Raw genomic sequence first — 27,087 nt, forward strand, 5'->3', positions numbered from 1 at the left:
GAGAGGGAATTGACCGATTGCTAAAACTTGAGTGCCTTAATACTGGCAGTGCTGAAGGCCGATGCTTGTGGTACCTGCAAAGGAGGATCTTTTCAGGTCAGAGAAGAAAAATCCAATGCGAATAGCAGCAGGCTCATAAATATTCCAGATTCAAACGGGGATTTGCTTTTTCTTTTTTTTATAACACTTGTGCTTTTTGTAAATGCGTCCTATAAATTAAAGACAGACCTTCACCAGGAGCCAAGTAGAGGTGATGGTTTAAAGCAGGAGCCTCCAAACTTGGGAACTTTTAAGACCTTTGGACTTCAGCTCCCAGAATTCCCCAGCCAGCCACGGTGGTCTTTATATCCAAAATTTTTATTAATTTTACTACAACAACACAACACAAACATATATAACACAAACATATAATATGTGTTTTCTATTTACATGTCAGTTTGGTTCCACATAATTTCTGCTTTATGTATTCCCCATTTTCCCCCTCTTATCTTTATCTTTACCGTCCCTTTATATCTAGTTTTATTCATTTACAATATTTTATACATTTATCACCTTCTCTTCTCCATCATTTATTCATATTTACTTTTCCTATTTTCTAACCAATCGTACCACTTAATCCATACTTGATAGTATTCTGTCTCTTCCTTTTATTTCTTTCCTTAATTTATCCATCTCCGCACAGTATTTTCTTGATTATTTCTTCCTCTGTTGGAACTTTTTCATTTTTCCAGAACTGTGCGTAAACAATCCTTGCAGCAGTAATTATGTGTCGGATCAAATATTGCGTTTCTTTACTGTAAGATCTGTTTAATATTCCTAGTAAAAACGTCTCTGGTTTCAAGTCCACCTTCTGACTACTTATTTCTTTTATCCAGTTTCTAATTCTGGACCAATATTTTTTCGCCTTGGGACATGTCCGCCATGGTGGTCTTTTAAATTGTCAGGTTTGGAGACCTCTGCTTAAAAGGCTTCTAGAGTCCCGCCTGGGACAGCCCAAAGATTTAGATTCATCTCTAAAGATTACTAGGCCTGGGAGGGTGCGCTAAACCAGGGGTCTCCAACCTTGGCAACTCTGGCAGTTAAAGTCCCCAAGTCTTAAAGTTGCCAAGGTTGGAGACCTCTGTGCTAAACCATCCTCCTGAATTTAGAGTTGAAGATAATCACCTTGTTGTTTAATCCAGTCCTTTTTACCTTCATACCTGCAGTCTAGGAAGAGCGTTCTCTGTTTTTTTAAAAATGTTTGAAGATTTAAGGCTTTGCACGTCCTAATCTGTACTTGAGGATTTAAAGAGAAGTTAGAATAAAATATATTCTTCCTTGCCTGTTTCACCTGTCTCTGAAGAACGTCCGTCTGGTTTTATTCAGCCTGTGAATGTTTTATCACGTGCAAGTAATTCCACACTGCCGAGACCATTGAGGGAAAGTTGGGAGAGAGGAAAAGATAAGCGTAGTTTTTAACAGCGGAAGTGCCTGCTCTGCGTGTAAAGAGGTTGCCGCTTGCTCCTGATCTGTGCCTTGTCCAAACTGCTATCCGTTCCGAACCCCTTCCTGTGCGTTGTCGTGTTCTCACAATCCGACTGCCTCTCTGGAGGGACCACTTGGTTGCTTGGGTTGAACTTCGCATTATGTAAACGACTTGACCAATTAAAAAACAAAAACAAAAAGAGCTTTTTTTCAGAAAATACATTCTGCTACTCTTTATTTCTTAATTATTATTTTTTTCAAGAGACAATTTAATGTTTAATTTCTAAACATGTGGGAAGTTCTTTATGCTTTCCGGGCCAACGGATTACAGAAAGAACATGGCTTGGAAAATGCGTGGGAATCCCAACAAGGTTGAAAGATCAGCCTTGAGCAAATCACATGGGAACTTCTGGCATGCTTCTAAACTATGATTTGTTGAGCAAATCCCAAGTACTGTGGATTCCTATAATATGCCATGAATCATTGCTTATCAAACACAGCTAGGGAAGGCAAATCTAAAGTACATTAAGGCAGCTTTAGTTCAATTATTTGGCAATTTGATCATATCAAAGGAAATTCATTTTCTGTAGCTATTGGGGGTTGTCATGTCAGTATCCCTTGCTACAAAAGTTCCGGCAACGGAATGAAGCTTTGAGGTTGGTCCTCCCCATTCCTGGATTTAATCCCTAATCCCGCGATGGTGAACCTATGGCACGCATGCCGGAGGTGCCACGCAGAGCCCTCTCTGTTAACACACGCGCCATCGCCCCAGGTCAGATCTCTGGCATTTCTTTCGTGAGCTTCCGTTTCCCTGCAAACGATGAAAAAAGGTCGTGAAAGAAAACGATCTTACCTCTTGCTGCGCTGCCGGTGTTGGGATGCCCCGCCTCCCACCGGCCAGCTGGTCTTTGGGTCTCTGCTGCGCATGGGCGCATGTCCGCATGCATGTTGGTGCGTGTTCGTGTGACCGCGCACACCTATCCATTCGGGCATGCGCGCACATTGAGTTTGGGCACTCGGTGTCTAAATATTTGTCATCACTGCCCTAATCTGTTAACCTGAAAGGGAGGGTCCTTTGTCTATATCTTGGGGGCTGCTCTGAGTTAAATCCCCAATAGAAGGGGAAATCCCTTTCGAAGCACAGCTGAAATGCAGCCAGACCAGATCATGATGGTTGGGGTGGCCCCGGCAAGTCTCTGCAAAATTCATCAGAGATGGCAAGAACAAAGCCAACTGAGTCACTGGAATTCTCCACCAGACAAAGCTGAGTGGGTTTCGAAGATAAGTGTGTGTTTTGGGGGGGCGGTATGGCTCAGGCTGTAAGAAGCCTGTTATTAGAACACAGCAGCCTGCAGTTACTGCAGGTTCAAGTCCCACCAGGCCCGAGGTTGACTCAGCCTTCCATCCTTTATAAGGTAGGTAAAATGAGGACCCAGGTTGTTGGGGGGGCAATAAGTTGACTTTGTAAATATACAAATAGAATGAGACTATTGCCTTACACAATGTAAGCCACCCTGAGTCTTCGGAGAAGGGCGGGATATAAATGTAAACAAAAAAATAAATAAATTGCTGATGAACTTAGTAAAACACACACACTCAACTAGTGGAAACATTTGTGATCTCAGTCTCTTTGGTTGTAATGGAGCTTCTCCATCAAGGACTTAAAATAACCTGCCTGAATTGAGAAAACTTGGAAGAGGAAGCTTTAAGTCATTTGCTGAAGTGGGTTGTTTATTCTTTCCCTCTGATCTGATGATACCAACTTTTGGGGGGGGGGAAACGAAGGGAGTTTTCCTGTTTTTCTGTCCCCTCTTCGCTGTTTTCTAAGCATCTTTTATTTTCCATGAGAAACGCCACGTTCAAGCCATCAAAACGGAACGTGACCAGCAAAATTACTAGGCGCGTATCTGACACATTTCATCTCAATTGAAAGAATCTGAACCGGACATCAGAAGAACTTTTGAGACATGGCTATCTGTTGAGGTCATCAACACAGCCTCCGAGATAAACCTAATTTGCAGCGGTGGTAGAACAGCGCATCCTTTTGAAACTTGCCTCCTGCATGCCCTCGCTGATATTCCATAAAGAGCCATGTGGTTGGCTCTTAATGACCTCCTGAACTGCTCGGTGGAAATTTCCTGAGGATGATTACAAGACCACAGCAAAACAGATCCAGCTTATCTCCTACGGAATCGGCTCGCTCTCTGCCAGAGAAAACACGGTCTGTTGAGAGCACCCTTGGCAAGAGATTAAGGCTGCCTTAGGGCACGGAGGAGAGAAGCAACCTAGAACTCGGGAGAAATTTCCTGATAATCTGAACAATTAACCAGTGGAACAACTTGTCTCCAGAAGTTGTGAGTTCTCCAACACTGGAAGTTTTTAAGAAGAGATTGGACAACCATTCAGCTGAAATGATGTAGGCCAGTGATGGCTAACCTTTTCTGGATCAAGTGCCCAAAGTGCGTGTGTGCGCGCAAATGCGTGCGCACATGCCCGAACCCCCAAAATGCAATGCGTGCGGGGGCCCCATGCATGCGCCCCACCCTGCCCCCCTGTGCATGCGCGGCAGAGGCCTAAATGCCAGCTGGCTGGCGGGAGGTGCGCAGTCATGCGCGGTGGAGCTGAACTGGGGCGATGGCTCACGTGCCCACAGAAAGGGTACCGCGTGCTACCTCTGGCACGAGTGCCATAGGTTCGCCATCACGGATGTCGGCTCTTCTGCTTAAGCAAGATGCTGGACTAGAAGAACTTCAAGATCCCTTCCAACTCTGTTATTCTTTTACTGTTACTTACGTCTCCCCTTTGACTGAGAAAAGCTTTGGATGGTCCATGGTTATTTCTTCTTGCCTCTTAAGGCCACTTGGCCTCTGAAATATCAATCAATCAGTTCTCTAAATCATGGCCGTTAAACCAAGAAACCCAGCATTTCCCAAATACATTTGTCACTCTGCTGTAATCTCTTTGGCAGCGTCTGGAAACCTAAGGCCTAGTATGGTTTCCAGACCTGACAGGTCTGGAAACCATACTAGGCCTTAGGTTTCCAGACGCTGCCACTCGTTGTACCACGTTCATTGCATAAAACACAGTTGGTGGGTCCAGGCAGTGGTGAAATCCAAATTTTTTTACTACCAGTTCTCTGCACCTGATGTGGCTTGGTGGACATGGCTTGGTGGGTGTGGCAGGGAAAGGATACTGCAAAATCTCCATTCCCACTCCAGGGGAAGGATATTGCAAAATCTCCATTCCCACCCCACTCTGGGGCCAGCCAGAGGTGGTATTTGCCATGCGAGCTGCTGCCCCAATTCAGCTGCGCCGCACAAGCGCGCACACGTCCCACCAGGTGGCTGGTTTTTAGGTCTGTCACGCATGCGCAGGGGGGTGGGGGCGCATGAGCGGGGAGGCGTGCATGCGCGGGTGCAACACGCGCTTTTCATTTTTGGGGTTCGTGCGTGCACGCCAGAGGTGGGTTTCAACCAGTTCTGCAGAACCAGTAGCGGAAATTTTGAGTAGTTCGTAAAACTTTTGACTGGCCCCGCTCCCCATCTATTCTCTGCCTCCCGAGTCCCACCTGATTGGGAGGGAATGGAGATTTTGCAGTATCTTTCCCAAGCCACGTCCATCAAGCCATGCCACGCCCACCAAGCCACACCCACAGAACTGTTAGTAAAAATTTTTTGAAACCCACCACTGGTGCATGGGCTTTGGGCACTCGGTCCAGAAAAGGTTAGCCATCACTACTTTATAGCCTGCTGCATTGGATATTCACTGGCTACCTGAAGCTGAGCATGACGTATAAGACAGAACGATATCAGTGAACCACGAATCTTGGTTTGAAGATTTTTTAAGTGTCCACTGTGCTTGTTGGGTGTATGTGAATCTCTCTCTGCCCCTGCAGGGAAGGAACTACAGTATTTCGTCCTTTGCTTTGAGTAGCAAAATATTTCGGTCCCAATTTTGTACCCTGGAAGTTGATATCGCTTCAGCCTCCCTCTTCCAAACACACATGCAATTAATTCTCCCTCTACAGCATCAGCAATCTGGGATCTACATAAATTCCCATGAGTGACCCGGCCAAAGCAAGGGAAATGTGGAGGAGGACACTGTCTATGTGCTGGGCAGCATAAGGTTGCTTTCCTCCACTGCAGCCCTTCTCTAAACATTCCTCCTTTATTCTCATCTAGCCAAAGGCCCCTTTTTGGGGAAAAAAAAATACTCCTCCCCCCCCCCATAAACTTTCCTCTTTCTCTTCCTCATTCTAATATCTGTGTCTATTTATAATGGAGGGTAGAACATGTTCTAGTCCCAGTGGACTTGACTGTTTTGTTTTTTATATATATAAAAAACCCTTTCAAACTTGTGGGAACAAGAGATTGTAAAACGTTTCTCGAAAGTTAATCTGATTTGGCCGAAGATCAAGAGCATGGAGTGGCATGCAACAAAATACCGCCTTTCTGCCTTGTGTGCCTCTTTATCCCAGACTGCCTCTTGCAAACAGGTGGCAATGACCCGTAACAGTAACAGAGCTGGAAAGGGACCTTGGAGGTCATCTAGTCCAGCGGTCACCAACTGGTGGCCCATGAGAAAATTTTGGTGGTCCACAGAAAAATTATTTGCATTTTTTATATTGCACTAAATCAGGGATCCTCAAACTATGGCCCATGGGCCAGATATGTGCAATGATTATTTGTGTTGCTGCAGAGAGTCTCCCCCTTCTGGGTCTTTTTGTGTGGGTCAGAGGGGGGAAGAAATTCCGACTTGGGGTCTGCTTCGGCCTCCTGGTGTGGGGCTTTGGGTGCAGGCAGGAGGGAAGAGCCGGAGGACCTTGTTCCAGTGGGACTGCATCATGACCTGGAACTGGCTGGCCATCTCAGCCCGCTGAGCCTCCAGGCACCAGTACCTGGCCTTGCACTCCCACAGGTCTTTCCTCTGCTTGGAAAGCCTATGCTTGTAGTCCTCAGTGAAGTGAGCCTCACTGAGTCTCCTTCTCGATCAGATCTAATTTGAACTGGGCTGTTTTACCAACTCTTTCTCATACTGGCTGCTTAGCTCCAGCAACTGCTTCCTGTTGTGGCCCTATGGAGCCCGGATGGGTAGGTGAGGAATAGCTGGGAGGGGAGGGGAGAGTAGAGGCCGGCGAGGCACCCCTTGACATGTGACATCGAGTTGGTCATGCCCACCTAGTCACATGACCACCTAGGCACGCCTACCCATCCAGTCATTAGGCAGATCATATTAGTGGTCCGCGGGATTTAAAATTATGGTGGTCCCTGAGGTCCGAAAGGTTGGGGAACCTTGATCTAATCCAACCCCCTGCTGACGCAGGAGACCTGTACTAGGGATTCGAACCACTGGGCTTCCAAATTTCCCTGCTACTCTCTTCATGACTATATTTCCAATGGCTATAAAGCAGAATTTGGCCCTCAGTTGTGAACGAAGGTTGTGTTTGCTGTAAGCAGCAAGGTTGTGTTGCTTCTTCTGGGCAACACTTCCGATGGTCCATGACCACTGTGGAGGCTTCCTAGGCCACCTGCAAATGGACGAGATGGTCAAAACCGTCAACTGGTTTAGCTAATCTTTGGGAACAGCTTAGTTGAGGATGCTCTTCTTGGACCTTCTGTTTCCCGCTCCTGTCTTGCCATAGTAGAGACTGAAACAGGGTGTCCGTGGAGTGTGGCCAAAATCAAATTAGTGTCCTGCCCAACGCAAGGAAGCTTTGGTCATTTCTACGGGCATTGGATATGCTGGACATCGCTGGGCTGCTGCCCTCTCCATGCCTAAGATGTGGGAAGAGAAAGAACACCTTCAGACTTTGACAAAAGAGGACCACAGAAGAAGATACCTCAGCCAACATCTCACTGATGTTGAGACTGAACATTCGAGGGTGAGGAAGGATGAAAACGTCTCTCTTTTCTTGGATATAAGTAGATCCTGATTTCACTTGAGGGACGAAGGAGAGAAGGAAGGGATCGACGTTGAGAACCGGTGAGAAGAAGATGGAGAAAACTATGGATGGGTTGAAGCAGGGGTGAAATCCAGCAGGTTCTGAAGAACCGGCAGTGGAAATTTTGAGTAGTTCGGAGAACCAGCAAATACCACTTCTGACTGGCCCCAGAGTGGGGTGGGAATGGAGAATTTGCAATATCCTTCCCCCAGCAATAGGGTTGGAATGGGGATTTTGCACTATCCTTCCCCTGCCACACCCACCAAGCCACACCATGCCCACCAAGCCATGCCCACAGAACCGGGTAGTAAAAAAAAATTGGATTTCACCACTGGGTTGAAGCCTGTGCTGTTGACTGAAGTAACATTGTTCTGCTGATGTTTGTGAATCGTTGGTTGCTATCATGCAGAAATGACAGATGAAGTCACTTAATGCCTGAATGTTCACCAGCTGCCCATTTGTTCCAAGTCATCGCTAATATTCCACAGAGAGAAAATTAAATATTTTTTCTCTCCCAGCAACTCTATTGTTAAGTCAATGTTTACTCATTGCTTGGTTCTTCCACAAGGAGCAAGAGATACTGATAGATACGAACATGTACATCCTTTTTTGGGAAAAGTTCTGGACTTTCGATTCTGGAGCACAACAAGTGGTGGAACATACCTTGAAGGATAAAAATGGGTTTTTCTGCACAATCTGGGGCAGGAAGGCGAGTGAGAACTTGACCCTTTCCAGTTTCTCATGCGGTCTTCTCTTGCAGATCCACCGTGAATGGCTTCAGCAGACCCGGAAAAGCCACAAATGAGCTACTCAACATTTGTACATGTTACGAGCAGAGGAAATTAGCAACAGAGTTTTTCCCCAGGAAAAGTTGAGAATCTTCAAAGCTGCCCCAGATACATATTTTCTTCTGGGGCGAAGAAGAAGATGGGCAGCTGGGCCTCTCGACAGCGGCATAAAAGAGGGGGCTCTCCTTGTGGGGAACGGGATCAGAGAGATCCAGGCGGGAATCCTCGCTCAAATATTGGAGCTCCCTGAGGGAATTTGAGGGACTTCGGTCCAACTTTGATTTCTCAGCCCATGGTATCCTGCAGAATTATTAGTGTTAAACAAAAGGCAACAATGCCTTGTCCTGCCTTGTCAGAAATGCAAAAACTAGGTAACACTGTGGGAGTAATAATAAAGATATCAAGTCCGCCTTCCAGGGGTGAAATCCAGCAGGTTCTGACAGGTTCTGGAGAACCGGTAGCAGAAATTTTTAGTAGTTCGGAGAACCAGAAAATACCACCTCTGGCTGGCCCCAGAGTGGGGTGGGAATGGGGATTTTGTGATATCCTTCCACCTGGAGTGGGATGGGAACGGAGATTTTGCAACATCCTTCCCCTGCCATGTCCACCAAGCTACGCCCACCAAGCCACATGCACAGAACCGGTAGTAAAAGAATTTGGATTTCACCACTGCCGCCTTCTACCATCTTGTAGCCACAGTTCTCAAAATGTTCTTGAGAACTTCAAAGGAGGCTTTCAGAAGGGACAGTCCGTTGGCTTCCTATCTATCGGGAGCTAATGTTCCCTAAGTTTAATGTCATGTAGTACAAGGAAGAAGGCTGAGATCACAGGATTGTGGCCACCTTAACTCTTTGATTCTCCCCCCCCCATCTCTGCAGACTTCCTTGTTGGCTGGCAGAGATGAAGAACCACACATTCTGCCCAAAGTTCGAATTCCATGCCTGTTGCTTTGTTACCCCCCCCACAAAAAAAGTAGTGTCTTATTTAATAGAGAGCCGAACTGGGGGTCTTGCTCAGGGATGGGCTGCTGGAGGGATCCGCAGGGGTCCGGGAGAACCTCTAGTTAAGATTCTGTGCAGTTTGGAGAACCCCCAAATCCCACTCCTGGATGTCCCTGCCCCACCTCTGCTAGGAGTCCCCAAGCGACCCGTTTTGGATGCAGGCAAGTGCAGGGCACGTGCGGAAGCTCGGGGAGGGCAAAAAACAGGTCTACCGGAAGTTCAGGAAGGCCGGAAACAGGCCTCCGGAGTCTCTAGAGGGCCTCCGGAGCCTGGGGAGGCTGTTTTCACCTCCTGGAGGCTAAAAGAAAGCCTCTAGAGCCCCGGGGAGAACAAAAAGGGCCCCCTGCCATAGTGCAGAAGGCCGACTAGGCATGCCCACCATGGCCACACCCAACCAGCAACTGGGCAGAGAATCCCTTGCTAAACTTTTTGAAGCCCACCCCTGGTCTTGCTCCATTTGTCTCCCCTGTGTACCCACCTAATTTATCCCCCTAAGTCATTCTCCCCCCCCCAACCGCCCCACCTCAAACCTGCTCCCTTTGTTTGGCTGGGCCATCTAGGGAGGGTGACCGAGTCAAGAGCAGGTGGCTACTTTAATGAGGAAGGGAGATACTTTCAGCTCCATTGGTCTGTTAGCAATTCAAGGCAGCTGATGCCAAACTGAATCCCTCCCAGCTTTGGGGCGTCTTCTTACCCTCTAATCTCTAAATGAGGGGGTGGGGGTGGGGAATCCCTCCAAGCTCAAAACAAGGGAATAAGCTAATGAGGCTTTCCCCAGCTAGGAGAAAGCAGCTGGCAGCAAAGAGATAAGGATTTTTTTCCCCCCTTTTCAAAATCCGCATCAGCTTCATCGTTGGTGGATTGAAGCCACCAATTTTTTTCACGTGATGAAAATGGAGAATTTTTTTCCCACCCCTTTGGACACAAAATAATTTCAAACCCTGCCAACAATCGGAGAGTAAAGGCAGATCTTATTCTGGCCATCGAACAGAACTGTTCGTCTCACTTTGGCTGCTTCTTCTGAAATTTGTATTTCAGGCGGTTCTAGAACTCATGGATTTTCAGTAGGCTCCAATTTGTTACAGGTTTTAGATTTTGGTTGCTTCTGTTCTTTTTTTTTTTTTAATTTTATAGACAAACGTACATTTAAAACACCAGTAATTCCTTCGTGCGACATCTCAGTATTTTCTTCCTGGCTCCATCTTTTGTTGTTTCTTCTTATAACATAATAACAGAGTTGGAAGGGACCTTGGAGGTCTTCTAGTCCAACCCCCTGCCCAGGCAGGAAACTCTACGCCATTTCAGACAAATGGCTATCCAACATTTTCTTAAAAACTTCCAATGTTGGAGAATTCACAACTTCTGGAGGCAAGTTGTTCCGCTTATTGATTGTTCTTACTGTCAGGAAATTTCTCCTTTCTTTCTTCATTCCAATTTAAACTATTACCATTTTTCCACATTATCATTTTCTTACATAATTTTCCATTGCTCATCTATACCTTTCTTCTAACCAATGGTAAAATTTATCCCGTATCTTTAAATATTCTGAATCCTCTCTTTCTTTAATCCTCAAAGATAATCTGTTCATTTCTGCACAATCTAAAACTTTTCTAATAATTTCTCCTTCCATGGGGTATTTTCTCTGCTTTCCAATTTTGCGCAAAAACAGTTCTTGCTGCTGCAATTGCATGTATAATCAAATAGATATTTTCTTTACTAATTTTCTCTGGTCGGATCCCCGATAAAAACAACTCCGGTTTTGAATCAATAGGTCGTTGGGTGGTTGCTTCTGTTTTTGATATGGTCAGCCGAGGATAGGATATTTGGAACGGAGGGGAGAAATGTGGTTGAGAATTAAACGGAGCACGGTTATTGTGTGTGTGTGTGTGTGTGTGTGTGTGTGTGTGTGTGTGTGTGTGTGTAGTGAGATGTGAGGTGGGCTCTGCAAAGGCTCCAGAACACAAAACATAGCCTGCCTTTGTTGCATTGCTGAAAAAGCTCCTGGCTCAGAGCTACGCAACTCCCACGTCATTTGGGATAGAGGCCCTTCGTCAGCACTGACCCCGAGGAGTGCTTTTCTTTAACAAGGAGGTCATTCCTGCTAAACCAGAACACAGAATACAAACAGAGTTGGGACCTTGGAGGTCTTCTAGTCCAACCCCCTGCTCAGGCAGGAGACCCTCTACTATTCCAGACAAATGGCTGTCCAGTTTCTTCTTGAGAATCTCCAGGGTTGCAGCATCTACAATTTCTGAAGGCAGCTTCTGTTCCACTGATGAATTGTTCTCACTTACAGGAAATTTATCCTTATTTCTAGGTTGGATCTCTCCTTGATTATTTTCCATCCGTTGCTTCTTGTCCTGCCTTCGGGTGCTTTGGAGAATAGGTTGAACTCCTCTTCTTTCTGACAGTCCTTCAAATATTGGAACACTGCTATCAGTATTAGACCTTCTCTTCATTGGACTAGACATACTCTAATAGACCCAGATGGACCCAGAATTCCCCCACCTCCCAGCTTCTTGGACCCTGCTTTCAGTGGATCAGCTCAACCAAATTCTTGGAGGTGTCCCAGAGCTAAAACCCCAGAACCAGGAGTGAAATCCAGCAGGTTCTGACAGGTTTGGGAGAACCAGTAGCGGAAATTTTGAGTAGTTCGGAGAACCGGCAAATACCACCTCTGGCTGGCACTAAAGTGGAGAGGGAATGGAGATTTTGGAGTATCCTCCCCTAGGAGTGGGAAGGGAATGGGGATTTTGCAGTATCCTTCCCCCAGGAGTGGGGAGGGAATGGGGATTTTGCAGTATCCTTCCCCCAGGAGTGGGGAGGGAATGGGGATTTTGCAGTATCCTTCCCCAGGAGTGGAAAGGGAATGGGGATTTTGCAGTATCCTTCCCCCAGGAGTGGGGAGGAAATGGGGGTTTTGCAGTATCCTTTCTCTGGAGTGGGGAGGAAATGGGGATTTTGCAGTATCCTTCCCCTGGAGTGGGGAGGGAATGGGGATTTTGCAGTATTCTTTCCTTGGAGTGTGGATGGAATGGGGATTTTGCAGTATCCTTCCCCTGGAGTGGGGAGGGAATGGGGATTTTGCAGTATTCTTCCCTTGGAGTGGCGAGGGAATGGGGATTTTGCAGTATCCTTCCCCTGGAGTGGGGAGGGAATGGGGATTTTGCAGTACCCTTCCCTTCCTTTGCCATGCCCACCATGCCACACCAGGCCCACCACGCCATACCCACAGAACCAATATAAAAAAATTTGAATTTCGCCACTGCCCAGAACCAATAAACTCATCACTGGGAGTTTGCAGAAACCTGCCTTGCAAATGAATCGGATAGCTTGGCTTGGCTAATAGGACACACTAACTTGATACCAGACGTTTGCAGAAGCGGTGAGGTTTCCCTCCCTCCCAGCTCCCTGGAAACCACCAGATGTGGCCCTCAGGTTTGAAGACTTTGTCCCTCGAGCCAACACTGGGAAACTTCTGCAAACATCTGGGAAGGCTCCAGAAGGATTTAGGAAAATGGCCCAGAGGAGATCTATTTCGGGTTAAGAATGCAAAACACGTGCTAAAAATAAAGGACCTTTCTCCCCCTGGCGTTACTGAAGTTCTCACACTGGAAAAATCTTAAACTGGACAGGAAAAGAAGGATGATCTTGGAGTTTCAGAGTAAAGTTTGGGCAGGGATTATTCCCAGCATAGCTTTCTATGGGAAAAAGCCCCTGAAGAATAAACAAATGCTATTAAATACCCATAATTCTATGCGCCCCACCCCCATGCATGCGCACGTGGCCCCTCCCCACTCCCCTTGCTCCTGGCACGCAATGGCCCGGTAGGCCTGTTTTTCTCTCTCACCAGAGCCTTTCTGGGAGTCTTGGGAGGGCAAAAACTGTCTTCCCCAACCCCCTGGAGACCCTCCGGAGGCCAAAAATGGCCCGTTTGCCAACTTCCGGTCCCACCAGAAGTTGGCAAATAGGCCGTTTCTGGCCTCCAGGGGGCCTCGGGGGGGGGTAGGGGGTGGAGAAGGCCGTTTTCGCCCTCCCCAGACTCCTAGAGAGGCTTTGGAAGCTGGGGACAGGAAAAAACAGGCCTTCCCCACCACTCCCCGAGGCCCTCCGGAGGCAGGAAACAGCCCATTTCCCTACTCCTGGTGCGCCCGCAGGGCCCGAAAATCAGGTGGCTGAGCTCCCATGCGCACTGATACAGCTATGCGTGCCACCTGTGGCATCTGTGCCATAGGTTCACCATCACAGCCCTCCTCCATTTCTGACAGCGGGCAGTCCAGTCTCTTCTTGAAAGCTTCCAGTGATGAAGCTACCGCAACTTCTGAAGGCAACTTCTGTTCCATGGGTTGATTGTTCTCACTGTCAGAAAATTCCTCATTTCCAGGTTGAATCTCTCCTTGTTTGGTTTCCATCCATTATTCCTTGCCTGGCCTTTAGGTGCTTTGGAGAATATTATTATTATTATTATTATTATTATTATTATTATTATTATTATTATTATTATTATTATTATTATTATTATTTATTCGATTTTTATACCGCCCTTCTCCCGAAGGACTCAGGGCGGTGTACAGCCAAGGTAAAACAAACAGTGCAATATACAATTAAAATACGAATTAAAAAACTTATTACATAATTGGCCTAAAAACTTTGGAACATATAAAACTAAAACCCATTAAAAATTAATAATAAAAATTTAAAACCAATAAAATTTAAGCCAGCCCCGCGCAAATAAATAAATGTGTTTTCAATTCGCGGTGGAAGGTCCGAAGGTCAGGTATTTGGCGTAAACCCGGGGGAAGCTCGTTCCAGAGGGTAGGAGCCGCCACAGAGAAGGATCTTCCCCTGGGGGCCGCCAGCCGACATTGCTTGGCGGACGGCACCCTGAGAAGACCCTCTCTGTGTGAGCGTACGGGTCGGTGGGAGGCATGAGGTAACAGCAGGCGGTCCCGTAAGTACCCAGGCCCTAAGCCATGGAGCGCTTTAAAGGTGGTAACCAAAATCTTAAAGTGCACCCGAAAGACCACAGGTAGCCAGTGCAGTCTGTGCAGGAGCGGTGTTATGTGGGAGCTACGTGAAGCTCCCTCTATCACCCGCACAGCTGCATTCTGGACTAACTGAAGCCTCCGGGTGCACCTCAAGGGGAGCCCCATGTAGAGAGCATTACAATAATCCAAGCGGGAGGTAACGAGCGCATGAGTGACTGTGCACAAGGCATCCCGATCAAGGAATAGTCAATATTGACCCCCTCCTCTCTTGTGGCAGCCCCTCAAATATTAGAAGATGCTATCCTGTCTCCCTTGGTCCTCCTCTTCACTAGACTAGCCAGGTCCAGTTCCTGCAACCGTTCATCGTATATTTGAGCCTCCAGTCCCCTAAAATCACCCTGCTTGCTCTTCTCTGCATTCTTTCTAGAGTCTCAACATCTTTTTTATAGTGTGGTGACCAAAACTGGATCCAGTATTCTAAGTGTGATTCCACTGGATGCCGTCCTTGGCCCCACCTCAATCAGCTTTAAGCTCCGCCCTCAGATTCACTTGCTCTGCTCCATGCGCGGCTAGAGAACCAGTGTCTCATTACCCAGAAATGATTCATTTTCATGCCAAAATGCTGAGCCATCAGCCGAGCAGGAGGACGCTGGAGACTCTGATGAGGCTGTTTTTTCCAACACGCCCTTCAGAGGGATATTGAATCACTCTCTTTCTGCACTTGTACAAAGTCTCGAACCATAATAAGGGGCTGATTTTGCACAGCATGTAAATCACACTCGAGTGCCCAAGTAGCCGAAATTAGAGAAGGCGAACACCAATCGCGCTTTGCAGATGATACAAAAGGGAGCTACTGACCCAATGAAGTATGTGGTTTGGATTTTATGTGTTTTTTTTCTGGAGCCCTGTTCTTGTTTTAAAGCTGGGGTTCAACTCACTTTGCTACATCCGCCCAACGCATTGAATTGAACGGCTTTCATCCTCCAGCTGCCAAAAAGATTGCTCCCAGTGGCTCCCCTCTGCGTTCAGACAGTTAAAAGTACTCCAGATTATTTACGTTATATTTTAAGAAAGTTGAGCGGTGGGGCGAGTGGAGAACGATAGGGAAGATATGCACAGCAATGTAAAAAAAAAAAAGTTAACCATATGGGCCCAATCTCTTCGTTAGGGGGGGGGGAAAGGTGGGGTACAAAACATACAAACCAGGTTAATTGCAAAGTTGAACTTGGCTATCAAATGCATCTCTAAGCTACCAGTTTACCAGGATCTTATTATCGTATGAGATGGACATGCCCAGAAGCTAAAAACTATTGGATTAAAATTAAGACATGGTTAGAAGAAATGACACAACAACATATTGATTTAAAATCGGAGCTGCTCCTGTTGGGAAAATTAGTACAGAAAATATTTACTTGTTTATACATGTAATAACAGCGGCAAGGATTGTTTTTGCACAAAATTTGGAAAGCAGAGAAAATACCTCTGGAAAGGGAAGTTATTAAAAACAATTTTTAGACTGTGCAGAAATGAATAGATTAACTTTGATGATTGAAGAAGAGAGAATATTTTAAGATATATGATCAATTTTACCGTTGGTTAGAAAAAAGATATAGATAAGCAAATTGATAGCTATGTAAGAAAATGGTATTATCAGAATATTGTATTTGCGGAAAAAGTGGTAACAGATTAAATGAAAATGACGATAGAAGAAGCAACAAAAAGATGAAGTCAAGGAGAAAACACCGAGATGTCACATGGAAGGAATGACCGATGTATTAAATGTTTGTGTATAAAATAAAAAAAAATTATTCAAAAAAAACAACAACTCCAAACCAACGCATCTCTAAGCTCAGAGTGCCCCCTAGTGGATGGAACCTTCCATACTCCATTACAGCAAACTTTGACTCATGGGGGAAGCTCCACACACCCCTCCCCCCTCCCCCCCCCCCCGCTTCTGAGCAATTTCTTCAAATTTGGCTAAAATAGAGCACATTAACTCAAAATTAAGAAAACTAAAATCATGGCATCCGTCCCTTTCAATTCCTGGCAGATAGATGGTGAAGAAATGGAGGTAGTGACAGATTTTATTTTCCTGGGCTCCAAGATCACCGCAGATGGGGACTGCAGCCAAGAAATTAAAAGATGTTTGCTCCTGGGGAGGAAAACTATGGCAAATCTAGACAGCGTACTAAAAAGCAGAGACATCACCCTGCCAACAAAAGTGCGTATAGTCAAGGCTCTGGTTTTCCCAGTTGCAATGTATGGCTGTGAAGGTTGGACCATAAGAAAGGCTGAGCGCCAAAGAATGGAGGCCTTTGAACTCTGGTGCTGGAGAAGACTCCTGCGAGTCCCTTGGACTGCAAGGCGAACAAACAGGTCAGTCCTAGAGGAGATCAACCCTGACTGCTCTTTAGAAGGCCAGTTCCTGAAGATGAAACTGAAATACTTTGGCCACCTAATGAGAAGGAAGGACTCACTGGAGAAGAGCCTAACGCTGGGAAAGATGGAGGGCAGAAGAAGAAGGGGACGGCAGAGAACGAGGTGGCTGGATGGAGTCACCGAAGCAGTAGGCATGAGTTTAAATGGACTCCAGAGGATGGTAGAGGACAGGAAGGCCTGGAGGAATGTTGTCCATGGGGTCGCGATGGGTCGGACACGACTTCGCAACTAACAACAAAGAGCACATTTTCTTCAATTGTTTCTTGCAGCTTGACCCCTGGTGTGGGCTGGTGCTGAAGGTTGGGGACAAGGGACTTCATGACATTACAGATAATGTTAGGATGATGTCATCACGAACCCTGTGGTTTCATACCGTTTTGGCTTGCACGGGATGCTCATGGGATGGCTCGTCAGTTTGATAGCCACTCCAGTGTTTCTCAACCTTTAAGACCAGTGGACTTCAATTCCCAGAATTCCCCAGCCAGCATTTATTCTGGAGAAGGGAGGCTGAAGCAAACTTTGACTTCGTATCTGAACCAGCCCTGATCTTGTAGCTGTCAGAAGATGCAAACCAACTGAAGATGATGATGGCCGGTTCAGCTTCTGGGTCCCAAAAGTGACTTCAGGAACTTGCTAATCTTCCTCTCCTTGGAGGAGAGTTGAAACAAGTTTTCTCTTATTTCATCTTGGAGGGGAGGAGGGGAGAATGGCCACATCTGGTCCAGAGATAGTCCAGAGGTGGCATTCAGTTACCTTTGCTACTGGTTCGCAAATGTAGAGCGTCAAAAACGGGATGTGATGATGTCCGGGCGGATGGATGGAGTCTCCAACAGCCACCGCTACCGGCTTTCCCGAACCGGATGGGACTGGCTGAATCCCATCACTGATTTGGTCCTTGCAATACCCCACTGAGAGAAGAATGTGGGAACAGGCCCACTCCTCCCCAGCAGCTGATGTGAGCATGGAATTAATCCATTTTTGGGGTAGTGCAGAACATGGAACTGTGGCCTAGCCACTGTTGTGGTCTGTCAGCAGCCTACGGAGCTGACAATGGAGTCAGACAGTGATGAGGCAGAGGTGAGACCAGGGCCATCGTGAAGTGAGATGCGGACTCCAGAGCCTCCAGAGATGGATAGTAGTGAGGCAGAGGAACAGGAGGAGCCTGTTCCTAATGCACGCATGAGAAGGGCTGATAGAAGGCAAGAGCAGCTCAAGCAAAGAGGACGACTCAGGAGTAGGGCCAAGAGATGACTGGCCCCTCCCATAAAGCTTAAAATAAGACCAACAACAGTGTTTGGGCTTTGCCAGAAAACAATGTTGGTAGTTTCGTCTTCTGCTTCGTCTACGTCTTGCCTTTATTTTTGTGACTTGTGAACATTTGCCAAGAAAGGTCTTTGGCAGTTTGCCTAATTGGACCAAGGTTTGCGATAGGACTGAGGAATTTGTGTTGGGAGGCATTTGTTTTAATTTGAGTTGAACCACACTGGGAATGAAATAATTCTCAGCTGTTCGAATAAAGATTGTTTGTTTTTTCACGGACTGAGTTTCCTACTACCTACTTGGGCCTGGGTCACAACAGCCAGATTGAGTTGGCCCAATATAGACTTTAAGAGAGGCGCAGGCAGGCATAACTCAACCAAGGCTCGTGTGCCGTGTAGGCTTGGTTAAGTGTCTTGTGTGAATGCAGCTTTGCTTTAAAGCCAGCTCGCACCTTGTTCAAGGCCAGCAGCCAAATTCTTTTGAGTCACATTCTAGAGACTGGATTCCAAAACGTGATTTGGAGCCAAAATGAAAAGAACTTCCTGGCTTGCTTTTTCATTCGACATGGATGTTTTCAATTAAATGGAAACACAGTGTAATTCAATATACCGTATTTTTCGGACTATAAGACGCACCGGAGTATTAGAGTATTAGAGATTTTGAGGAGGAAAACAAGGGGGGGGGGAAATAGGTTTTTTTAGCCTCTGTGCATCTGGTTTTTGCCCTCCCCAGCCCCCAAGAGCACTCTGCAGGCCTCCCAAACCTCTGTGTGTCCCATTTTTGGCCTCCCCAGCCCCCAGGAACACTCTGCAGCAGTGGTAGAATCCAATTTTTTTTACAACTGGTTCTGTGGGCGTGGCTTGGTGGGTACGGTGTGGCTTGGTGGGCATGGCAGGGCAAGGGTACTGCAAAATCCCCATTCCCTCCCCACTCCTGGGGGAAGGATATTGCAAAATCTCCATTCCAACCCCACTTGGGCTAGCCAGAGGTGGTATCTGCTGACTACTCCAAATTTCCGCTCCCGGTTCTCCGTACTACTCAAAATTTCCACTACCAGTTTTCTGAACTATTCCAAATTTCCGCTACCAGTTCTCCAGAACCTGCTGGATTTCACCCCTGCTCTGCAGGCCTCCCAAACGCTCTGCACATCCCATTTTTGCGAAAAATAGGCCTGTTTTTGGCAAAGACAGGACGCGCGGGGCGGGATTTTGGGAGGCCAAAAATGGCCGTATCCGGTCTATAAAACGCACCGATGTTTCCATCCTTTTTTAGGGGGCAAAAAAAGTCTTATACTCCGAAAAGTACGGTACTTAATGAAAGATCAAGAAGATGTGGAGAATCTTGGACCATCGAATCATGCAAGAGTTGGACACAACTGAATGGATAACATCATCATCATCATTATCACAAATCACATCTTCTATAATTTTTCCCTCACGGTCAGTTTTTGAGAGGGCCACAAACCAAACCTTTTTGGAGAGGGCCATCCGTACCCCTGGGATTCAGATGGCACAGCTCTGTTTGGTCACCATGATTCCTCTAATTGTCGTGAGGATTTCAGTTCCTGCACTCCTCCTCGTAAAAGCCTCTGAAATCAGGAAGGGGCCTCTTGGCTAAAGAGGGATTGGAAATTAAACCTCTTTTCACACAGAGAGAGCTGAAGAATTGGCTGAAAGCCTCAGGTCCACCCTTTGGAGGTCTTCTGAGGTCAGAATGGAGAAAGAGGTGGAATGGAGCTGCCTTCCTTTACAAGAGAATCCCTCGGCTTGCAACCGTTTGCTTAGCGGCTGTCACACCAGCGGTGAAAAAAAAGTGACTTACAACTCACTCCTCATTCTATCAAGGTCATGGGATCAAATTCAGGCTCTTGGCAACTAGTGTGCATTTGCAATGGTCACAGCCTCCCGGTGACATAAGACCAGCATTCGCCACTTTCCTAGCCCGTTTCTGACAAACGGGGGAAGCCCGATTTACAAGAATCATTTAGGCCTTGCAGTGATTTGCTAAAGAACGGTGACGCAGATGGCTGTAAAATGGAGCGTGAGCTATTTAGCATCCGCTTTGCTTAGCGATGGATGTTTGGTCATAAGTCGAGGCCTATCTGTATTAGGGAGATGCTGGAGTAAAATATTGGCTTTTTGGCGGTGGCCCGGGCTACCAGGAATTAACGGAGACCCATCCCCTCCTAATCTGCTAGTCTCAATGGGGTCAGCAACCCCTCTCCCCACCCCCACCCCCGTCAAGAAGGGTCTTGGGGCTGTCGACACAAACCAGGGCCAGGAGGTGAGGCTTTAGGATGCCGGCGTTTCCTGCGATGACTCTCAGGCGAAGACGGGGGAGTTCTGCCAGTAGGAGTAGACAAGGAACCCGGTGAAGGTGCTGTCTGTTTTCACGCTGGAGTAGAAGCCGTTGTATTCGCCCACCGCCACCTGCACCCAGACTTCATCCTCAGGCTCCAGCCGCACCAGGCTGCCTCCGGACAGGGAGGTCGGCTTGGGCCAGTTGCCGTAAAACTGGAAGAAGGAAGCGACCGACTTGCCGTTCTTCATTATGTCGAACTGGAGGCTCATCCGGTAGACGGTGGCGTGCACAGCGAAGTAGTACAACCCCGGGATTTCGCACATGAACTTGCCGGTGTTGCCGTCGTAGTGGCCTTGTTCGTTAATTAGGACGATGTCGAAGACGATGGGTTCGTCGGGCAGCGGCGGGCTGCGGGACTCGGAGCGCTTGGCGCTGAAGGCCGAACGGGGTGCCACCGCACACTCCCCCTGGGCCCCCTTCTCACCCGGGAGCCCATTGGAGCCGGGGCTGCCTGGTTCTCCTCGGAGGCCTGTTAGTCCTTCAGGGAGAAAAAGTAAAATCAGAGTGAAGGTGAGAGCAAGAATGGAGGGTTAAACATAGGGGAAAGAAGGAAGGAAGAAGGAGATGGGAATGATAGGATGGATGGATGGATGGATGGATGGATGGATGGAAGGAAGGAAGGAAGGAAGGAAGGAAGGAAGGAGATGGGAATGAGAGGAAAAGGAAGGAAGGAGATGGGAATGAGAGGAGGGAAGGAAGGAGATTAGAATGAGAGGAAGGAAGGAAGGAAGGAAGAAGATAGGAATGAGAGGAAAGAAGGAAGGAAGGAGATGGGAATAAGAGGAAGGAAGGAAGGAGATGGGAATGATAGGATGGATGGATGGAAGGAAGGAAGGAAGGAAGGTAGAAGATGGGAATGAGAGGAAAAGGAAGGAAGGAGATGGGAATGAGAGGAAGGAAAATGGGAATGAGAGGAAGGAAGGAAGGAGATTAGAATGAGAGGAAGGAAGGAAGGAAGGAGATAAAAATGAGAGGAAAAGAAAGGAAGGAGATGGGAATAAGAGGAAGGAAGGAAGGAAGGATGGGAATGAGAGGAAAAGGAAGGAAGGAAGAAAGGAAAGACTATGAAGGTTGAATAACGATTGCAACACGTATTTAACCTGAGTCTGTAACATCAAATGACCCTGTTCATCCACAGGGTTCAAAAGAGTCAAGACCATGCTCACCATTGCATACCTGAATTCCCACTTCTTAATAAAAAGTGTGTGTGGGGGGTGTCTTCAGTTATGCCTTCACCCCCCCACCAGAGATGGTATTCAGCCGGTTCAGACCTATTTGCTAGAACCGGTAGCAGAAATCGTGGGTGGGCTCGTCCACCCGCCTCGCCTCTAGGCCATCCTATTTAGGCACATTTTTGAGGCTGGACGCATGCGTGGAAGAATCCTTAAATTTGATCCCTGAAACCCAACTGATTTTTTCCATCCCTTTTCCTTACCTGGATGGCCAGTTTCGCCCTTCTCTCCCTGCAGGCCTGCAGCCCCATCTCGTCCATCACGACCATCCCGGCCGGGCAAACCCTGGTGGCCGTGAGTTCCAGGGGTCCCGGGGAGACCCGGCTGTCCCGCGCACAAGCTGGGGATCTTGTTGTCTTCTAACTGAGCCGCCTCCTTGGCCAGGGCGAGGAAGAAAAGAAAGAGGAAGCGCATCTGCTCCATGTTCCCGAGACCTGAAGAATCAGGGAATCACAAAATTGAAGCTCATAAAGGCCATCTAGATCAGGGGTCACCAACCTTTCGGACTTCAGGGACCACTAACTTCGTAATTTTAAATCCCAAGGACCACTAATATGTTCTGCCTAATGACCAGCTGGGTGGGCGTGGCTAAGTGGTCATGTGACTGGGTGGGCGTGGCCAACTCAATGTCATTCACATTGAGGGGCGCATCACCAGCCTCTACTCGCCCCTCCCCTCCCAGCCACTCCTCGCCTGCCCGCTCGGGCTCCTTAGGACCCCAACAGGAAGCAGTTGTTGGAGCTAAGCAGCCACCATGAGAAAGAGTTGGCAAAACAGCTCAGTTCAAACTGGATCTGACTGAAAAGCAAGCTCAGCAGAAGCACCTCACTGAGGACTAGGAGCATAGGCTTTCCAAGCAGAGGGAAGACCTGCGGGAGTGCAAGGCCAGGTACCGGCGCCTGGAGGCTCAGCGGGCTGAGATGGTCAGCCAGTTCCAGGCCATGATGCAGTCCCACTGGAACAAGGTCCTCCAGCTCTTCACCACCAGCGGCGCTTCCCTCCAGCCTTCACCCAAAGCCCCACACCAGGAGGCTGAAGCAGACCCCAAGTCGGAATTTCTTCCCCCCATTCCAACCTGCACAAAAAGACCTCGAAGGGGGAGACCCTCTGATCAAGACAAACGTTCATTGCACTTATCCAGCCCATGGGCCGTAGTTTGAGGACCCCCGATTTAGTGCAATATAATTTCTGCGGACCACCAAAATTTTCTCGTGGACCACCAGTGGGTAGTCCACCAATTGGGGAATGCTGATCTAGATCAACCCCAGGACTGTATGTGTCATCTAATCATTTTTGCAACCAAGTCCCCTAATTTTAGGATCAGCCCCGCCTGCTGCTATTGGAAATTGGAAGAGGGAGAGAGAGACGGGCACGGTTTAGCATCCAGGTGTCACATTGGTGTGTTTGTGTATGTGAAAGTGAGTGTGAGTAAGAGAGTGTGTATTTGTGTGTGAGGGGAAGTTTGTGCCATTGGTGGAAAAAACAAGCATTTCTTTTTTGCAAAGCTGCAGCAGGACACAAGGAAAGGGCAGTTTCTGCATATCTGAATGCATTGATTTCTGCTAAAAAAAATATCCATCGGCTACTGAGAGTTTTTGATTAATTCAGCAGGAAAAGCAGGATTCCACTAGAAACACAGCAGGGCGTCTTTCCCTTTAAAAGGACGGGAGATCAATCCCTCCTCCTCCAGATTGAAGTTTAAAGACTCCTGACAGGCCAGATTTCCACCAGTGCCTCTCCTGGCATAAATTAACTCAAACAATGAAATCTGCAGAAAAAAGTTTGCGGATTCCTCAACATGCAACATTCCTCCCACCCCCCCTACTCTTTCAAAAATGCCTTTCAGCCAACTGGGACGATGGGGGGGGGGGCGCTCCCTGGTATATTTGAGTCAATACCCTCCCCCCTCCCCCCAAATTACACGTGATCTCCTCCTTGCAAGCTTTGGCTTTCTCTGGGGGCTCGGATGTGTCTGCATTTCCTGTGCTGAGTTTGCTTTGCAAGGCACAAGAAGCAAAGAAGAGAGAAGAAAGAAACAGCTTTTTTCCCTGATAGCAGCTGAGGAAGGCTCCGGATACTGAGATGGGAGGCATATAAATCAAAATCATAGATAGATAGATAGATAGATAGATAGATAGATAGATAGATAGATAGATAGATAGATAGATAGATAGGATAGATACTGTAGATAGATAGATACTGTAGATAGATAGATAGATAGATAGATAGATAGATAGATAGATAGATAGATAGATAGATAGATAGATAGATAGATAGATAGATAGATAGATACTGTAGATAGATAGATAGATAGATAGATAGATAGATAGATAGATAGATAGATAGATAGATAGATAGATAGATAGATAGATAGATAGATAGATAGATAGATAGATACTGTAGATAGATAGATAGATAGATAGATAGATAGATAGATAGATAGATAGATACTGTAGATAGATACTGTAGATAGATAGATAGATAGATAGATAGATAGATAGATAGATAGATAGATAGATAGATAGATAGATAGATACTGCAGATAGATAATGTAGATAGATAGATATAGATACTGTAGGTAGGTAGGTAGGTAGGTAGGTAGGTAGGTAGGTAGATAGATAGATAGATAGATAGATAGATAGATAGATAGATAGATAGATACTGTAGATAGATAGATAGATACTGTAGATAGATAGATAGATAGATAGATAGAGAGAGAGAGAGAGAGAGAGAGAGAGATACTGCAGATAGATAGATAGATAGATAGATAGATAGATAGATAGATAGATAGATAGATAGATAGATACTGCAGATAGATAATGTAGATAGATAGATATAGATACTGTAGGTAGGTAGGTAGGTAGGTAGGTAGGTAGATAGATAGATAGATAGATAGATAGATAGATAGATAGATAGATAGATAGGGAGGGAGGGAGGCAAAAGGGAGGGAAGAAAGAAAGAAAGAAAAAGAGCTGAAGAAGTTTCTTGGATGGGAAATGAAACGTCTTCAAAGAAAAACCAGAAAAACCACAACAGAAAGAGAGAGAGAGAGAAGGAAAAAAAGAGAAAGAAAGGAAGGAAGTTGCGATTTTTCTTCAAATCATCCTTGGTCTGGCTAATTTAGTCTCTCTCACCCCAGGTCCTACCTTGCAGGGAGGGTGAGGATGAGGACGCTAAGAAAATTGGAGGAAAATCAAACAGGTGCCCTTAAACTCTTCGGGTTAAGGAACCGATGGAAGGAATGTCAGAAAGGGGTAAGATCTGAATCTCTTACTTTCTGGGTGGGGGGGAGACCCTGGGCAGGTCCAGTGTGGGGGTGGGGGTGATAATTTGTCTCTCCGTTCATACTTAAGGGCAGAATAAATACCAGAGGCCGCCTGTCTCCTGCATTTCCTTTCCTTCTTTAATCCCCACCGGGATGCATTTTGGCCAGGCAGATTTCCAATCAAGGACTTCCAATGTTCAATCAGCAAAATTTCTCTCGTTTGTGTGTGTGTGTGTGTGTGTGTGTGTGTGTTGTGTGTGTTGTGTGTGTGTGTGTGTGTGAACAAGACCGTGCCCCCTGCCCACCCCTGCCAGAGGACCCTCCAATCCAAAGCAAACGGAACCTCAGCAGAATCCAAACCAGCCTTACGCTGAGTTAGGGCTCCCATCTTTCTTGACCAGCCTGGCTGGGAACGATGGGCTCTGCAATTCACACCTCCAGAAAGCCCCAAGCTGGAAAAGACGCGCCCCCCCCCCACCACAGCATCCCAAGAGTCAGGATGGGGTGGAAAAGGGAGCTCCAACCCCAGCAGTGTTGTGGGTCTTCTTTGCATCTGTATAGAAATGGGAGACGTTTCTCCCCTTACCTGATTTTTCTCTTTGGAGTTTTTCTCTCCTTCCTTCTCCCTGGGAGGAATGGATTTTCTGACCGGCCAGCTGGCTGCTTGAGGGCCTCTAGTGAGTTCCGCCGGCTGGCCTTCTTCCCCCCCCCCTTGGTTCCCTCCTCTCTCTCTCTCTCTCTCTCCTCCCAAACTTGCAAAGGAAATGGGAGACTTTGCCAAAAACTACACTGCAAAGGAAGGAATAGACGGGGTGTTTGAGCAGCAGCGCAGCCGGGACGCTGAGCAGGGGTTGGGATGCGTGGATGGGCATCCTTTCTGGATGTCCCTGGGATAGGTCAGGAGGGGAAGAGGAAGGAGGAAAGGTGGTGTGTGTGTGTGTGTGTTTGTGTGTGTGAAGGATAGAGAAAAAGTCACTGGACAAAGGGAAACCCCTCCATGAAAATCTGTGCGTTTCTCAACACTTTTAAGACCAGTGGTGAAATCCAGATTTTTTTTACTACCGGTTCTGTGGACGTGGCTTGTTGGGCATGGCAGGAGAAGGATATTGCAAAATCTCTATTCCTTCCCCACTCTGGGGCCAGCCAGAAGTGATATTTGCTGGTTCTCCAAACTATTCAACATTTCTGCTACCGGTTTGCCGAACTACTCAAAATTTCCGCTACCGGTATACAGCCGCACACTTTCCTATCGCATGAAATGCTCTAAACCCATGGTGGCGAACCCATGGCATGTGTACCACAGGTGGCATGTGGAGCCATATCTGTGGGCACGCGAGCATTGCCTTAGCTTAGCTCCAGCGCGCATTCATGCATGCACTGGTCAGTTGAATTTTGGGCCTTCCGGGCCCACTGGAAGTTGGGAAACGGGCTGTTTCTGGCCTCCGGAGGGCCTCGGAGGGTGTGGGGGGGTAGAAGGCCGCTTTCACCCTCCCCAGGCTCCTAGGAAGTCTCTGGAGCCTGGGAAGGGCAAAAAATGGGCCTTCCAGTCCCACCGGAAGTTGGGAAACAGGCCATTTCCAGCCTCTAGGAGGGTGGGGAAGGGCCTTTCCCCCCTCCCCAGGTACCTAGAAAGCCTCTAGGGCCTGGGGAGGGTGAGAAATGGGCCTACTAGGCCCACCGGGTCGTCACGTGCCAAAAGTGGGGGGAGCGTGGGGGTCACACGTGTTCATGCGGGGGGGGGAGGCGCATTGAATCATGCGTGTTGGCACGCACGCACATGACCCCACACGTTCCCCCTGTTTTTGGCACCCGATGGCAAAAATTTGGCACCCGATGACTGCTCTAAACTGACTGTCTTCAAGTTTTGTGTCATGCCCTGGTCACAGAACATGCTACAATCACAGCAGGATTTCCCCCACAAACTCAGCCACAAACAGTGCAACCCTGTCATGCCATGCCTGGACCGCTGAATGAGTGCCAGGACTTATACAGAACGGTGTCTGCCTGTCTGGGCGTCAGCTGCGAGGACACCGCCACTGAGCATGGCAAGAGGGCCCTTTACTTATGGAGTGAACATAAGGAGTTTGTCGACGTGTATCGAAAATTAATGGGAAAGGATTCCTGGCTGTGAGTCCAAGCAGGGTGGGGTCCCAGGATAAACACACAGATTTCTGTCTGCAAGCAGGGAGTCGACCGAAGAGCAACCAACAGCTTCCTGCTGAACGGAAGCACAGAAATGAAGCCTCGGAAACTGCTGAATGTAGGTTGTGTCAAGAATGATTTTTGCTTGGGTGTATGTGCGTGCGTACCTGCTTTATCAGGTGCTCCTGTGGCACAACTACCCTTAT

General features: G+C 47.4%; 1 protein-coding gene across 3 annotated transcripts; it reads right to left on the reverse strand.

Moving 5' to 3' along the window:
- Positions 1-1,506: 1,506 nt before the first annotated feature.
- C1QTNF5 (C1q and TNF related 5) lies at positions 1,507-25,439 on the reverse strand. Of its 3 annotated transcripts, none has more exons than XR_009156529.1 (4): positions 25,326-25,439; positions 21,678-21,908; positions 20,153-20,720; positions 1,507-2,275 (listed from the first exon to the last, which is right to left on the reverse strand). XR_009156529.1 is itself a non-coding variant. In XM_058194979.1 (3 exons), the coding sequence occupies exons 2-3, from the start codon at positions 21,895-21,897 to the stop codon at positions 20,203-20,205; spliced, it is 738 nt and encodes a 245-aa protein (XP_058050962.1). In that variant the 5' UTR covers positions 21,898-21,908; positions 25,326-25,439; the 3' UTR covers positions 20,103-20,202. The 3 variants fall into 3 exon arrangements, 1 of the variants encoding a protein (XP_058050962.1); XR_009156530.1 differs by lacking the exon at positions 1,507-2,275 and adding an exon at positions 4,534-7,238; XM_058194979.1 differs by lacking the exon at positions 1,507-2,275 and having other exon boundaries at positions 20,103-20,720.
- Positions 25,440-27,087: the final 1,648 nt, after the last annotated feature.

Source organism: Ahaetulla prasina, chromosome 9 (genome assembly GCF_028640845.1).
Source record: "Ahaetulla prasina isolate Xishuangbanna chromosome 9, ASM2864084v1, whole genome shotgun sequence".
Taxonomy (NCBI): Eukaryota; Metazoa; Chordata; class Lepidosauria; order Squamata; family Colubridae; genus Ahaetulla; species Ahaetulla prasina.